The following is a 15,787-nucleotide window of genomic DNA, read 5'->3' as shown; positions in this document are numbered from 1 at the left end:
GTCTTTTAAACAAGTATGTCTATTGTTTAGAATTACATATGTGGGATTCAGAAGTTTCTGAAAAGCTAACAGAATATGGAAATAAGTTCAATGCTAAAATTGATACAAGACCGCTAATTCCATAAATATCACCAATGTCAAGTATCTGTGTTGAAATGTCTCCCTGATTGACTTATACGAGGAAATGTATAAAGGAACTTGGTAACATATTTATTGGCAAAATATTATTTTAGAATTGTACATATTAAGTGCTATACAAAATTTACTTTGAGGAATAATGTGGTTTAGGTAACAGCGTCATCAGTGTTATTAGTTTGACTATGTTTTTAAATTCTGGCTTTAGCAGACACTCTCCATCTCCACTGGCTGGCACTCTGTCCTAAGCAAGTGTCTTATTTGTCACCAACTAGTACACAGAAAAGTGATTCAGTCTTGTGATGCTTCCTGTTTGACAGAAATTTTTTCCTCAAAAGCATTTCTTTACAATCTGGCTGGGGAAAGAAAAAAAAAAGATACCTAGTGCTGGGCTTTGTGGGCTTCAGAATGAAAAGAAAATTATTTCTCTCTCAGCAAATTCTGACATTATCAGGTGTATCATCGCAAGATGAGGGACACAGGAATAGAAAGTAAAAAATGCAATGCCATAGAGCTTGACATGTAATCTTTTTTATTTTGTGATAAAAATGCTTTCATATAAATTTCATCTTAACTACCTTAGAATGCAACTTTGAAAAGTAAAAACATTGTGCATTTTCCTTACTATGTCATAGTTAGGAACATGCAGTCATTTTCCTTGGTTACTGGGTTTTTCATACAAACAGATATAATATCACTTTTAAGAGAAATGTACACAAGGAAGGAGCCATAGTACCAAACAGTTAGAAGTGGGAGCGTCAGGTCATACAATTGTGTCCTCTCAAATGCTCATCATACATTCAATGTGTTGGTTAAAACCAAAATCTCCAAGCTGCCTGCCAACAAAACATTATACCTTTGGTTCTTTTCCATGCAAGAATTGTGTACCAGCAAATGTGATAATAAGATGGTATAATGGGCTTGAGCATCATGGCTGATTGCTTACATCAAAGTCTTTCACTCTATTACCCTTACACCTTTCCTACCCCCAAAGGCAGACAGGAGCCAAAGGAAGAATTTATAAAAATAAAAATAAACCAAAAATGGGGGGTGACCTATACATGGCATAAAAGATATGTCCTATAAAAACTTAGTCTCTAATTCAGAACCCAAATGAGAAAGTGATTCTCCATCTCAGCTTCTCTTTTATTAGGCACTATACAACTCAAGGGTTCTTACAAACTAAGGGATTCATAAATGCTTGAAAGGCAGTGTCTTCCTCTTCATCACTGAAGCCTGTTGTCTGTAATGGCAGCTTTCACAGTCCCTTCCTCCAAACCCAAAAGATCCCAAGAAGGAAAAATACACGAGTTAGGCCTGCACTGTGGTTGGGGAGCGAGGAGTCTATAGAGGAGCCAAGCTATTGGGTCAGAGGCTGATACTTTCGGGAAGTGAGGATGAGATCGGATAACAGAGAGAGCAGATGTGGTGGGGTCCACACTGGTCCATGCAGAGAGGTTCTCCCATCTGTGAATTAGCAGTGGGTCCAAGGTAAAGAGTCACCATTCAAAAGATAAAATATTATATGTTATGAAAGGCCTGGTAGAGTTGCCATGTGAGAGAATAGACTACAGAATAAAGTCTGCTCACATTGGGGCAGAACTAATTATTTTTGTTGGTTCAATGAACTTGGGCACGACTGGGAAAAAAAAAAAACAAAACAACCCCAAACATTGTAGACTGCCATGTTAACAGACAAACAGGGCCACAGACAAATCAGGTTAAGTGGGATGCTCTGATGGGCACTCCTAGCCAAGGCAGGAACAAAGACTATCATTCAGATGAAAACAGAATAGGAAATTCACCTGTCAATATCTACAAAATGCCCCAGCAGAACTAATTTCCCAGGTGTCATGACATCATAGCACCAGGTAGAAGGGAGCATCAGGGAGAAGAGGAAGAAAACTATTTTCCTCTTATTTCTAGCATTGACTAGAATGCGTCTGCCCTCGACAGAGGGTCACGGAAGGTGCCAAGACCACAAACAGAAAGCAGACTCAAGTACAACATAATCACAATCTCAGCACGAGCATGACAAAGACGGTAAGTCTTTCATTGTCCATCATCATCTAGAAGGTGACTCTAGGAAGGGAAAGTATCCTGGTAAGTTTCTATGTTAGTTGCCTATAAGGGAATGTCATGACTGCCATGAAGGAAAAGGAATGGTAGCAAATACACAGCAAAGACTGCGTCATGGTTCCAACATTTTTATAGGGCTGGCTTGGACTTGAGAAAACTAGGCCAGCTTTCTGTTTCCTGTGCTTGAACACAGAAAATCCACGTGTTCAGCAAGAACCTACTTGGGTACACCATAACTTCGAGTGCACACTGTGGAGGGAAGACTGATGAGCGGGTGTGCGGTCATAAATAGACTCAGGAGGTAGAGACTGCAGTCTCCCCCCCCCCCCGCTGTCATGGGGTCCCTCGAACCAAGCAGAGTTCATTTTTTCATGGCGAGGGAGCATCATTTGAAACATCTTCTTCTATGGAGATATCTGGAAAGAAAGGCTCAACAGCTAAGGCTAGCTTCCCCGGCTGGATGAGTGAGTGAAGTGGGCTGGGAGTTCCGAGATCTGGGAATAAATGTGTTTCACACGGGCCATCAGTGGAATGCTGGGCAGGAACGAGAGGAACTTGATAGTGGGTAACCACTTCTCCCATGAGTTAACTTATCTCTTGGTCATTCCAACATTCCATTTTTTTCTTTTTTTAAGGGTGTCATAGTACCTGCACTGCCAAGGATAAAAGTTCACACTGACTAGGCCCACAAATGGAAAAACAGCCAATTCTCATCCTTCTTCCTGGTAAGGTTTATGTAAAACCCTGCGTGCAGGCAAGAGAATTAAGGTGCAGTCTCTTCAAAGGGTCTTCTGTCCCCAGAATGGGTTCAAAGAAAACTATCTTGCCCCTCTTCCTCTTGTAGGAATGATATTAGGTAGGAGACTGCAAGAGATCTGTTTTCTAAAGAAACATACTTGAAAGGTGAATGCTGAGAACCATAACCAAAACAAACCTTGTGATATTCCTGGAGACACTGGGAAAAGAGGAGAAAGGAGGCTGAAGTTGCTTTCCAGAGCAAGAATGATTAAAAGCACAAGGGTCTTGCCCTCAAACATGCTAGGGGCAGGGGTGCACAACCACAGAGAGGTGCAAAAATTAAAGCACCAAATGAAGTCAAGAGAATTTCCAAGGAAGGTAAGATGAGACAGGTCAACATAAGCAGAATTCCAGGGTACAATTTCGAAGAGGACCTTTCTGTAGAATTTTCTCATGGATATCGCAGAAGCCCCCAGGGCTTAAAATGCAGTCCAAACTGCAAGAATGTCTGGGCTATGACAGGCATCCATTCTTTCCTCCAAATAGAAAAGAGTGAACATGGTCCCAAGTCTTATATTAGCTTTGCACTTCCACAAACTTGGCTTGATAGGTAAGAAATTAAAAGGAGCCATGTTCCCCTGAACCCAAATCCTGCAGATACCCAGTGAAGCTGACAAAACTGCTTCCCTTGCATTATCTAAAAGATAAAAGCATCTTCTTTCTCCTGCCTCCAGAAGCTGGTTCCAGAGATTTCTTCATGTCTCTCCCGGATGACCTTCATTTGTTCCTCAGCAGCATTTATAATAGGCAGCTCTGTCCCTACACTGGAGGCAGATTCTTTCATGCATACACCTGCATGTTGCTGCGTGGTGGCTCAGACATGTGTGTTCCAGGTCCCCGCTGACCTCCTCCAGCACCCCCAGGGGTAGGGCTGGTGGTCACATCTGACCAGTCAGAAGCAGAGTGTGGTGATGAACTTGACCACTGGTCAGGAGACTCTGGGGACGGTGTCAGGTAGGGATGCTCACCCTGCAGGTGACCGCTGTGACTGGGTGTTCGCTCAGCAGCATTTGAGGAAGCATAGCTATGCTGTGAAGGTGGTGTGGGGTACTTGCCCACAGAGGCTGGAAAAGGATGATAGGCTGGGAGAATGGTCTGAGCAACCTGCCCATCCTGCTGGGGCATCATGGCAGTGGGAAAAGCCATATTGGGCAAACGAGCCATTTCTGGAATCTGGTACATGGTGGGCACGGGGCCTGCAACAGGAGGAGGGCAGTTGGACTGAGTCTGGGGAGTCCCTGCCGGTTGGGCAATACTGCCTTTGGGGATTAGCTGGAAAGTCACAATGGGGGGCAAAGGCTCCCGAGGGGTAGTTATGTGCTTCCCTTCAGGCGGCCTGCTCTGGGGAGCTATGCTGGGGTGCGTGCCCTCAGCTGGAGCCAGAACCATCCCAAACATCTCATTGTACTGGGTCTCACTCACCTCCATGCGGCTGACCCAATCTGCCGGAACAGTGACAGGATGGAGCCTACTCAAGCTCCCCGCACTGCCACTGCCTGGGGGAACAATGTGGTGATGGGACAGCAGCTGGCTCACTGAGGGAAGCACAGTGCTGGCCCCATGAGCCAAAGGCTGCATTTCATGCAGGTTAGAAAAAGACAGTGCATGCTGTGCATGGACTGGAGCAGGGGGTGCTGCAGTGGCCAGCATGGGGTTGGGCGAGGCCTGTAAGATTCCAGGGGATGTAATCATTGGAGAGGATGTGGTGTCAGAAACGTATGTGTGAGGAGACTCTAAGGAATCAACAGGGGATAAAGTCACTGAGCTCTCAGACAGCTGACCCTTGTCACTCAGAGACTTCTTCCTCCTACTACCCTTGGCATCCTTGGCCTCCTTGGCAAGATTAGGGAGGCTAGTGGGCATGGTACTCTTGGTATTGGGTCGTCTAGGCTTCTTGCCCATTGGCGTATGCTTTAGGCTGAGGAAAGATCTGTTGGGCCCACAGATCACAGGTGAGAGGGCAGAAGTCAGCACAGTGCCTGGAGGGCTTGGTGTCACATTGTATTCGTCCAGGAGGCGCACAATGTCATGGTGCATGCGGTCCCGAGCCACGTCCCGAGGAAGACGATCCATGTGATCTGTGATGTCCCGATTGGCAAAATGGTCTAACAGGATCTTGGCTGCTTCGTAACTTCCCTCCCGGGCAGCAAGAAACAGAGGTGTCTCTTCCTACAGAAAAGGCCCACATAGAACATTAAAATCAGCAACACTCTTGAGAATAAACCAGTGTTTCTCAAACTTTTTGTTATTATCAAATCCAGTTATTTGTTTCCTAACTGCCTCCCTGTATGAAATTTTAATACCACAGATAAAATGTCTTTCTGCCTGTGTACTCACTGGATATCTGTGGCTTTATATGTAAAAAGAGTAAGATTATTTTATCCTTCTCCAAGAAGCAATATTGCCTCATTGAGGGTGATGTCTCCTTAGTTGGGAATATGGAAATAAAGCATGCCCCTGAGCCAGAGATTTAATTAAAAGACCACTGAGCTTACCAAAATAGGGCTCTAAGAGGATAAGGAGTTAGAAACAAGAAAGGTAGGAGAGAGGAACCTAAAGTGGGAAAATAAGGGAAAGCAAAAGCAAAAGGAAACTAAACATGTTCAAGAAAGAATTAAAATAAGGGAAAAGAGGAAACACAAAAGATAAGACGAGCAAGAGACAGGGAAATATTACCTAAGACTCAGAGGAAGAAAAACAAACAGGAAAACACCTATGGTGTCCAAGAACAGAAAACAAGAGCCACAGCAAAGAAAATGGAAATGAACAAGAGAAAAGGAAGTGGTCATGAGCCAAAAAGAGAAGAGGAGAAAGAGCAATGTCAAAGAAGAGAAAGGCAGAGAGGGCTACGATGACATTATTTATAGGACGGCCTGCTTCAGACTGAGTACTGCGGAGGCAGAGGGCTCACTCCAGACACTTCCCTGGGTAAGCCCAATATCCTCCCCTCAAGCTCTTCAGAGCCAGCTCCTGTCCACCTGTATCCCTCTCTGTCTGAATTCATCACAAGAGGAGCTATGGGAGAAAAGGGAAAGCTTCATAACCTGAGGCACTGTGAGGTCTGCCCTCCAGCGCAGAGCCCAGACTGTACCTTGTTGTCTTGCATGTCTCGGTTGGCCCCGTTTTTCAACAGCAAAAGGGTTGCCTCCACGTTATTGACAGCAGCTGCCCAGTGAAGAGCGGATTTTCCTAGAGGGAAAAACATTTTTGTAAGCCGACAGAGTAGAGGGACATGTGCTACTCAGTATAAAAAAGCATCATGACTTATATGAGGAAACTTTGAACTTCCCAGATAGCAGCAAGCCAGTTGTCTCTAGAGGTCTGTGGGGAAAAACCAAAGTATTACCTTATTTTTCTTCTGTTCCAGAAATACTTTAATACAAGCTGCCTAGCTTTCAGAAGACACGTAGGTAAAAGGATCATTTGTCTAGGGTACCCACATCCTCCCCATGACAGAATCCCACACTGAGGACAAAAGCCTATCTACTTAGCATACACCAGAATGTCTATTTAAGATACTGTTCACAGCCCTCTAGTGAAGTCAGTTCACAAGTCCTCATACTGAGCGTGGTATGCCTGGGAGCCCACAAAGGCAAGCCTTTCACAGGCTGGCTTTGAGATCCAAGAGCCCTTACTAGAAATCTCTTCCTATCTTTTGCCTGTGAACTTCCCACTGGCATAGTTCTCTGCACTCAAAATGTTGAAAGGAAGAACAAAAAGTCTATGCTGGATTCAAATCTGGGAAATTCTACAAGGATCATGTAATGACTTGCCCCTCAGAGGCATGCTTTGCAGGCAAGAGTCTGACTCTCCGCCTCTTGGCCCTACCATGGTCATCCACTGCGTTCACATCTGCTTGACAGTTGATCAGTTCTGCCACCATTCCCTCCACAGCTAGGCGGGCAGCCAGGATCAGTGGTGTAGTGCCATCATTCATCCTGGCATCCAGATCAGTTACTCGGTTGCGGATCAGAATCTAGAAGATGAAAAAGTACAGAAAAGAGAGTCACCTGGAGACAAGAAATAATGAAGCTAAGAGAAGAAACAAGAGCAACAGAGCTGACGCTACACTGTAAGATCCTGGAGGGCAGGGAATGCTTGCTATCATCGTGTCCAAGACTCTATCATACTCAATCAATAAATACTGAATGAATGAATGAATGAATGAATGAATAAATGAACAAATGAGTGCTCAAGGGATAATGGCTCATGGAAAGCGATGTCTTCTACATTCCAAAGAAAGGAGGGATGTGGGAAAATATCACAACCTCAATTATGGTGTCTAGTTTAAGATGAACTAGAATGCTTCCAGTTTCCTTACAAGGGTAAAATAAAAGGGCAACAAGGAATACACTGGAAATTCACATCAAGAAAACCACCAAGGAGCAGCTGGAAGTCCATAAGGCCAGATAAATCTACAGGGAGAAGCTGATACTAGTCAAAAAGCATCATAACCGGCACCTCTCTGCTCTGATCTATTCACCTGGGAGGCACTTAGGCACATCAAAAAGGACAACGATTAAAAATTAGAAACTGGTGTAATCTGCTGTTGGCTCTATCGCTATCTGGCTGTTTGAGTTAGGTTAGCTTGGGGCTATTCTTTTCCTGCTCTTCTGCCCAGCAAGCAGGACTCTACCACCCACTCTAGTCTCTAAAAGAATTTTTGAATGAATATAATCAGATATTAAGTGCCTTAGCAAAGAGGAAACATTATAGATCCACAGGGAATCAGCCCTAGTCCTGTTCTTTACCTGGAAGACCCCCTGGGCATCAGCTGCCACTGCAGCATGGAGAGGGCAGCGGCCCATGTTGTCCTGCGCATTGGCGTCTGCACCTGCATCCAGAAGACGTTTGGCAGCATCAGCCCTTGAGTAGCGGGCTGCAAGGTGCAGCGCCATCTCACCGGTCCGGTCTGTCTGGGCCTGCAGGCTGGCACCTTGGTAGACCAAGTCTGTGATGATGTTGGCAGAAGAGTCCTCTCCATCTTCATCTTCATCGCTCATATCTGAGCTGCCTCCTCGGAGAGAAGCCAGCATCAGTGGGGTGCACCCATCTATAAGAAAGGAATTTTCCAAAAAGTATTCAAAGAGGAGAAAGACATTAATGTTCACTTAGCCCAACTGTTGGAACAGTTCTGTCTGAATAAAGTTATTCTTGTGGGGGAAAAAAATCCCTAGGCTTCCCGTGGTAACTGGCAATTAGTTTTATATCTGCCACCTACTTTTCCTCTAATAATGTCCTTTCTGTGAAGAGTAATGGGAAAGTAAGAGTCTTTTTAAGTTAGGGCTCTCCTCTAAGTTAAACAAGTCTTTGTGTTTAAATTCCTAAGTGCTATGTTATTTTAAACTGGGCCACATTTTAAAATGTCCAGTGTTAATAGAATGATATGCACTAAGATATCAACTAAACTAATTTTCTATCCTTCTGCTTTGGGATATTACTTTTCTATTTTTTTCTTTTTAAGATTTTATTTATTGATTTGACAGGCAGAGATCACACATAGGCAGAGAAGCAGATGGAGAGAGAGGGGGGAAGAGAGCGGGGGGGGGGGGAGAGAGAGAGAGAGAGAGGTGGAAGCAGGCTCCCCACTGAGCAGAGAGCCCAATGCGGGGCTCGATCCCAGGACCCTGGGATCATGACCTGAGAAAAGACAGAGGCTTTAACCCACTGAGCCACCCAGGCGCCCCTGGGATATTACTTTTCTAAACTACTGAAATATTTCCCATATGACCAGCCTATCTATTCCCAAGCATGCTGTACATGAGGCAATGTGAAACTTTCCATTCTTCTCACACAGGTTTATGATTTCTGCATGCCTGTATTCCCTAAGCATTCATTTCCTCATGCTGATTTCATCTGTGCGATCAGCAGGGGGCATACCACCAAGTGGAGCAGACACAGGCACAACCCAGAACCAAGGGCAGGCATGGCAGGTGGAAAGGGGGAGGCTTGCAGCTGCTGACCTGGGCCACGGACATTCACGTCTAGCACGTCCACCTCCTGCTCCGCCTGTGGAGGAGTGAGCGCCAGCGATGGTGTCCTGCGGATATCTGCAGCCTCAAGGTGCTGCTGTGTCCATGGACGTCGATCGATGGCATCATCTTCCTCTGAGAGCAAAGCCTCATCTTCAGCCTGACAGGGGAAAACAGTGCTCCTTGTTGACCTGGCCCACCATTAGGAACTATGGACAAGGAGCTAGTCCAGAGTCTTCCACTCATTTCTCTCTCCTTCTATTCCACCCTCCAGGGCATCATCCACACCAGCTTCCTGATGTTCCCAGGAGGTGGGTCCTGTCACCCTCTTCTGCACCATCCATACAACTCTCTCAACTTCCTCATCCCAAACTCCAGGCTTCAGCCTTAATATGCCATCTATTTCACCTACCAAATATGCTATCTACAGATCCCCAAAGCAGCATTTCCTTGCTTCTGGATTTTTGCCTGTGTTGTCCCCGCTGTTTGCCATGTCTTTTTCTAACTCCTACCTACCCTTCATATAGAATTGGACTTTAATTCCTCTGGTGGGTCCCAAAAAGCACTCTCTGCTTACCTCTACTTAACTATTGTGTTAAGTGCTTACAAGGCATTACATGGCAGTCTCTACCACTAGAGAGTAAGGTTCATGAGAACAGGAAATAAGCCTCAGTCAACACCACTTCCCTGTACCTAACACAGTGCCCAGCACATAGCAAGGACCAGGGATATACTTGTTGGGCAATAATTACTATACTAATTTAAATAGCAGTTACCCTTTATTGAATATTTACTATGTGATAGAAAATAGGTAGGGCACTTTACATGTATTGCCGTCTTATCTTCACAACTCCCTATTTTACAGATAATGAGGTACAAAGAATAATCATCAGGTACAAAGAAGTTAAGTAATTTTCTAGCTACCAAGTAGCAGAGTTTGGGATCCAAATCCAGTTCTGATTATAACTAAAGCAATGTTATTGCCGTCATCCAGCATTGCATCCCTGTATTCCTCAAGCATGTATATCTTCAAGCCACTTTAGAGTATCATGGATATATGCATATCCCAGCCATGTACAGGTATGGAAGGATGGTCTCCCTTTTTGTATCAGCTTCAGCCTGATCTACCTCTTACTTCTATATGGTTTTAATTTTCTGGATTCAAGATGCAGAATCTTCAAATTCAGCGGTCACTGCCTTTCTTCTTCTGTGTATCTATATCTACAACTTCCTTTCTAGAAGGAATATCCAGAGAGGATAAGAGAAAGATCTAGCCAAAAAGGAAGTAAGTTTTAATACACATCAGTCTTTATTTGGCTACCATAAGCATGATTCTGAAGGAAGAAGTCACGTTTGTTTTATTATTTTTAAAGAGTTCTTAGTGAAACGCGTATGGAGGAAACCCAAGGCCATTGATGACCTAACAATTTTTACCTTTCAGGACACCTGGGGTTAGCCATTGCCTGGGCAGCATACAAAGACTACCACCCTGCTCTCCCATTTGGGACACTCCAGATACCAAAAGACAGAAATATGAAGTGTGACCAGATAGTGCCTGACAATGGTGGATCTACCATGGCCAGCTTACCTTGGCTTTCTTTGGCTGAGGCCCTTCATCATCAACCCAATGTTCACTTGTTCCAGAACCAATAAGGTTAGCCTCTGAGACTTGCACAGAGAGATTTCTGAAAGGACAAAATTAAGAAGGGAAAAAACAAGAGCAGAGGTTATATTGTAAACTAATATAGTGGTTTTTAATACTTTTTCTATGGCTATCCTCAAAGATTTTCAGGGGCTATGGCCCAGAAAGGGTGGGTAGTATTTTATGTCCCATTGCCTGAGTAAAAGTCCTTTCCTTTCCCATGGATCAAGAGCTTACAACAAAAGTGTGCCTCTACAAAAAAGCTGAGCACTGCCACTTAAATAGGTACGGAACAGAAGCATCCAGATTCTATTACTTCATCGTCACTCAGCAGGAGTTCAGAATCATGGTCAAGTGTGATAGCGTGATATCGCCAGAGCTTGAAATTTAAAATCATAATTCAACAAGATCTCCTTTCTGATCTATCCCTGCTTTTTACTACTGTCAATAGTAGTTTGCTAGTAAACCATCTTACTTCAGTCCCACAGCATCCTGTCCCACTGGCTCACGACGCTTGTGATTGCTGGAGTCTCGACGAAGGGTAAAACCTTCAGGCAACCAGAGGGAGCCATGCTTACGCTTTCGTTTCGCCATGATTACTCCCAGCAGGATAATAAACAGGATAATGACCACAGCCACAGCAAGCAGATAGAGAAGCTGAGTGGGTTTTGGCATCAGAGATTCACCTGGAAATGCAGAGGGACAGGGAAAGTGCTGAATAAACCTCTCAATATTAGTATAAATTCATTTAGAAGGCATGGATTGATTGACATCACCAGCCCTGAAAAACAGAGCTGCACATTGAAAAGTGTGCCCTTTTCTCCGTGCCCCCAAGTAACACCTCCCCTGCCCCAAACTTTCCCCTTAACACCAGTGCTACTCACTGACGACAGACACAAGAGGGTAGGACAGGGTCCCCTGGATGGCATGAGAAGCCAGAAGAGCTGCTGCTGCATCTGTGTTCTTGAAACACTGGTCTGAATCTTGAACACACTGGCGGTTGTCAATTTCCAGAAATACCTTAGAGCTGTGGGATGCCAAGGGAAATGGTGAGAAAACAGAAAGGTGTCAGTTAAACAGTGAAGTTAAAAAGGATTACATGAGCCTTCCTTCCTCACCTTCAGCACTGGGCTCTCCAGCTCTGTGACACTTCCTTGAAAGATCTTAGAAATTAAGATCCTGTCCCTTCAGATCCTAACCACTAATTCCCACTTGGACTCTGCCTCACCTTCCTTGGCCTGGCTGAGTCTGCGCCTTCTGACTGAGGCAACACAAGACCAAGTGAGGAAAGTGGGTAAAGCTGGTCCTCATTCTCCTCTGTCTCTGCATCTGGATCCTAGCTAGCTAGAATTGTGGGATATACCAACAAAAAGTAGGGTGCAAAGACACAATTTAAGATGATTATAAAGACTTCTATGAATAGAAGGCAATGATTATTTCAAAAGAAGAGTAGTACTGAAGGGATCTGAGGCAACCCTGGCAAAGGGTTACGAATTCTGGCATTTGAGGAGGCCTCCCTGACATCCTGCCTTCTGCTTGCTCCAATGCACCTCTCAGGATACCAGGACCAAGGCAAACTTTAACTCTTAAACACACATACTGGCAAATGGGTTTGTCTTACTTGGTGGGCTGTTCTACTTCTCTGAGCTCTGCATTTTTACAGGTTCAGTTATAACCTCTGTTTATCAAAGTACTTAGCTTTATAAACTTGAAGAAGTTAAGAAGTAAGCTTTAAGGGCTCTAGAAACCAAACACCTACCCAGCCACCTCCTGTTCTTGATCATCAGGAAGGGACCTTCGAGTCATCCTCTGCTTCTTCATGGCAGCCGACTTCTCACCATAGTAGGGGTAGACCATGAGTGCCCCCTGCGAGTCCCGTTTAATGTGCAGGTTGGTATGGAGCAGGGTACCCAGTGCCCGCAAGAAGCTGCGGGCGTCCTGGAGCAGCTGCTCCGGGGGCATGAGCACCACTATAACCAGGGTCCCCTCTGCCAGGTTCTCTGGCCGGTCAGCAGCACAGTCCAGCCCGTCCCAGCCACACTCCTCACTGTTGCATCCCTGGTCACAGTGGTTGTCTTTGAAGTGGTCTGCACAGTATTTGTCATACCTAGGCAGGAGGCAGAAGCGGGAGAGAACAAGGAAACAGTTCAGAATAGACTGCCACATTATTTGGTTTTCTACTTGGAACTATTGTGGCTTTCCCCACTTATCTCCTATGGCCCAGATCAGGTCCCTCTGCCGAATCTCCTATCCCCGACAGCACAGAGTACATATCATCTAATGCTCGCCACAGGAGAAAAACTCTGTGCTGCTTACTATGCTGCAGGGCTCACAGCCCCCCAGGCAGCTGGTGATCTTGTTAAGTCAGATTTGTAAGCAAAGCTGCACACCTGAAACAAATATCAACCAGGTGCACACTTCCTCTCTTTTTTTAATCCACTATCCCTAATGAGTTAACAGTGAACTTTTGGAAGTAAAAGGTGCCTCCAGGAACTGAACCATCAGGGCTCTACAGAGGATCATGTCAGTATGGCTCATTTCCTTCCCAAACAAGACTGAGTCTTAGCTGTGGAAGGCAGGTGCAGAGAGGTGCATGCCATACACGGGACCAGATTTAAATCTGTGCCAGAGCACACAGAGTCTCTTTCAAATACTGGGAACAGGAAATTGAGTCTCCAAATCTAAACGCTGCACAAATCATTTCATCTCCCTCTCCTCCCTACTCCCACCCCTTGAGAGTTTTGCCACTGGTACAATTTGCCACACTGGCTCATTGAATTTGGGAGTCGACAGTAACTTTATGTGCTCTGACAAGTTCTCCAACCTCCCACGTCTCAGTTCCCTCACCTGTGAAAGACCAATGACAGTAATTATGCCTCATAAGAATGTTGAGAGCGCACTGAGGTTAAATTAAATGCAAGAGCTAAAAGGAAAGTTGTTATTTAACCATAAAGCACCTTGTAACTGCCATGGTAACGACTACGAGGGTTAACTAGCCTGATCTGGCTTATGCTTCCTGATAAGTCTAGACGGGGAAACCCTGTCTAAAAGAAAGGGACGGGGGTAAACCGAGAGAGGTACAGACCTTTTCGTTCATCCTGCAGGCAGATTATGTGAGAGGCTGCCTGGGAATGGGTAACACCACTTCCAAAACTTATTTCCCCTAGGAGGTCGTGAGAGCAGCAGGTGAGAAGGCAGAGAAAGGCAGAGAGAGGGTGGCTGCACATGAGCATTCCTGGACCTCTGTCAGCAAGGGGGAGCACAGGGCAGCGTGTGGCGGGGCAAGGCTGACACCAGGAAGAGGGTCTCAGGGCACCAGTCTGAACAGCAGAGGCAGCTTGGGCTGAAGCCCTGGAGTGGTTAGGAGCAAGAACGAGGAACTGAGTTGTGTTAGTGATAGTCTCCCTCAGCTTCTGGGGACCCTGGACTCTTACTTGCATGTCTTGCTGCTCCCCTGGCATTCAAAATTGTCAAAAAGGCACTCGGCTGTGTTACACAGCTCATCACACTGGTTGTTGATGTAATCCCAGCAGGGAAGTGGGGAAGAACAGTTGGCCCAGGGGTTCTCCATGGTCAGGGAACAGTCACCCCCATCCCACTGGCAGGCATGGCTGTTGCAGGCCTCATCGCAGACGCCGTCCCGAGCTTTGTCGGCACAGTACTGGCTCAGGCAGGTGGCAGGAGGGGTGCTGGTGGGGGCCATGTAAAGTTCACAGTGGCTGCCCCAGAATGGTGGAGAACACTGGCAAGAGTAGTAAGGAGGCTGGCGCTGAGGATAGCAGCTACCCCCATGTTGGCAGGGACTACTGGTACAGCCTGATTCACAGTCCTGGGGGTTGGGGCAGAAGCAGCGGGGTCCTGAGGCCGTGTGCACACACTGCTCTCCTCTCCTGCACTTCACTTGTCCGCAGCTGCTCTGGCATCTTGCCCCGGAGAATCCCTGTGGAAATCAGTGAACAAATGAGGATAGCAGGCCTCATTTTCCCTCCCAATCCCTTCTCTGCCATCCCTCTAGACAATAAAGATTAGACACATGGCTAAGATCCCTCCACGTAGCCTCCTGTACCATGTTCTAGGAGGAAGCCTCTTCAAGGTGACCTAAGGTCAGAGATGAAGGTTCCATGGGATGAATGTAGAATTCGTTCACTTTAAGAGCTCACTTCTAGAAATTAAATCCACAGGTCATAGGTGGGATAAAACTCAGATAACACTGTATCTATAAGCAACTTCCCTAGCTGTCCTTAGACCATTTATATAATGGGTTTCGGGGCGGGGGAGAGAGACGTTATTTCCGGAGTCTGGAGCATCTAATAAGCTTTCCGTGTCATTTTATTCTTATACTTCCTGCTCAGCTAGACCAAAGTTACTGCACAGGTCTCCCTTCGCTACGTCCTCACACAGAGTGATCTCTGTTTTAGGGAGGTTTTAGCCCCTGGAAGAGGACAGAGAGTTTTCATACCAAATGGCTAAAAATAGGCTTCCTTCTAGTATAATAAGCAGCTTGCTCCCAAATAGTCCCTGCTAAGGAGTATAAGCAGAGTAGCATTTCCAACCAACTCTGCCCCAATCTGGGAGGCAAGACTACCCTCTGGCACACCCAGAAGCCAAAGACACTAGTCTTGTTTTCAAGGGAATATTCCACTACTTTCCGTGGATTTCTCTTAGTGCTTCTAAAGACTGAGAGTCATAGAATAGGGAGCTCACTCTTTCTGGGAGTATCTTAACAGCTTTAAATGGGAAACTCCAGCACTTTTTTGTGAAGGAGCTAAAATTAATCAATCTCCACACCAAGAAGTTCCAGATGGAGTGTGGAAAAATCAGGTTTAATCTCAGGCTTTGTCCAGACTGTGTAAAAGAGAGCATGCCCCTTAAATAGACAACATGGCACTTACCGGGGGACAACGACAAATGAAACCATCAGGCATGTTGCTGGCCACAGCACAAGTCCCCCCATTCAGGCAAGGCATCTGGGGACATACATCAATGAAAGTTTCACAGTGACGACCTTAAAGCAGAAAATAGAAAGGCGTTTTAAAAGGGAGGAGAAGTAACTGCAGTTCCTCAACAGAGTGCTGTTGGGATGGGAGCTAGCCAAATGGTGAGGGATGGGGCAAGAGGTGTGAGCTGAGTCCTAAGCCCAAGGGAACATGAGAAGATGAGG

The 15,787-nt window shown here is 45.7% G+C and overlaps 1 protein-coding gene across 5 annotated transcripts in view; it reads right to left on the bottom strand.

Moving 5' to 3' along the window:
• Nucleotides 1–650: 650 nt before the first annotated feature.
• Nucleotides 651–15,787, bottom strand: part of NOTCH2 (notch receptor 2) — a 199,007-nt gene continuing 183,870 nt past the window's right edge. For 4 of the 5 annotated variants that reach the window (XM_045081842.1, XM_045081844.1, XM_004771037.2 and 1 more), the window contains 11 exons: nt 15,519–15,631; nt 14,061–14,566; nt 12,386–12,733; nt 11,511–11,653; nt 11,102–11,312; nt 10,573–10,669; nt 8,976–9,144; nt 7,764–8,065; nt 6,841–6,988; nt 6,104–6,201; nt 651–5,181 (listed from right to left, as the gene is read on the bottom strand). In XM_045081842.1, the coding sequence (XP_044937777.1) occupies nt 3,793–5,181; nt 6,104–6,201; nt 6,841–6,988; nt 7,764–8,065; nt 8,976–9,144; nt 10,573–10,669; nt 11,102–11,312; nt 11,511–11,653; nt 12,386–12,733; nt 14,061–14,566; nt 15,519–15,631 (3,524 nt within the window). In that variant the 3' untranslated portion in view covers nt 651–3,792. Of the gene's footprint in view, nt 5,182–6,103; nt 6,202–6,840; nt 6,989–7,763; nt 8,066–8,975; nt 9,145–10,572; nt 10,670–11,101; nt 11,313–11,510; nt 11,654–12,385; nt 12,734–14,060; nt 14,567–15,518; nt 15,632–15,787 lie in introns of those variants that run through there. The other variant, XM_045081846.1, reaches the window with a different exon arrangement.

Source organism: Mustela putorius, unplaced genomic scaffold, assembly GCF_011764305.1.
Source record: "Mustela putorius furo isolate JIRA1106 unplaced genomic scaffold, ASM1176430v1.1 tig00000585_pilon_pilon_pilon, whole genome shotgun sequence".
Classification (NCBI taxonomy): Eukaryota; Metazoa; Chordata; class Mammalia; order Carnivora; family Mustelidae; genus Mustela; species Mustela putorius.
Note: the sequence above shows the minus strand (reverse complement) of the source record. Positions and strands in the feature narration are given on the sequence as shown.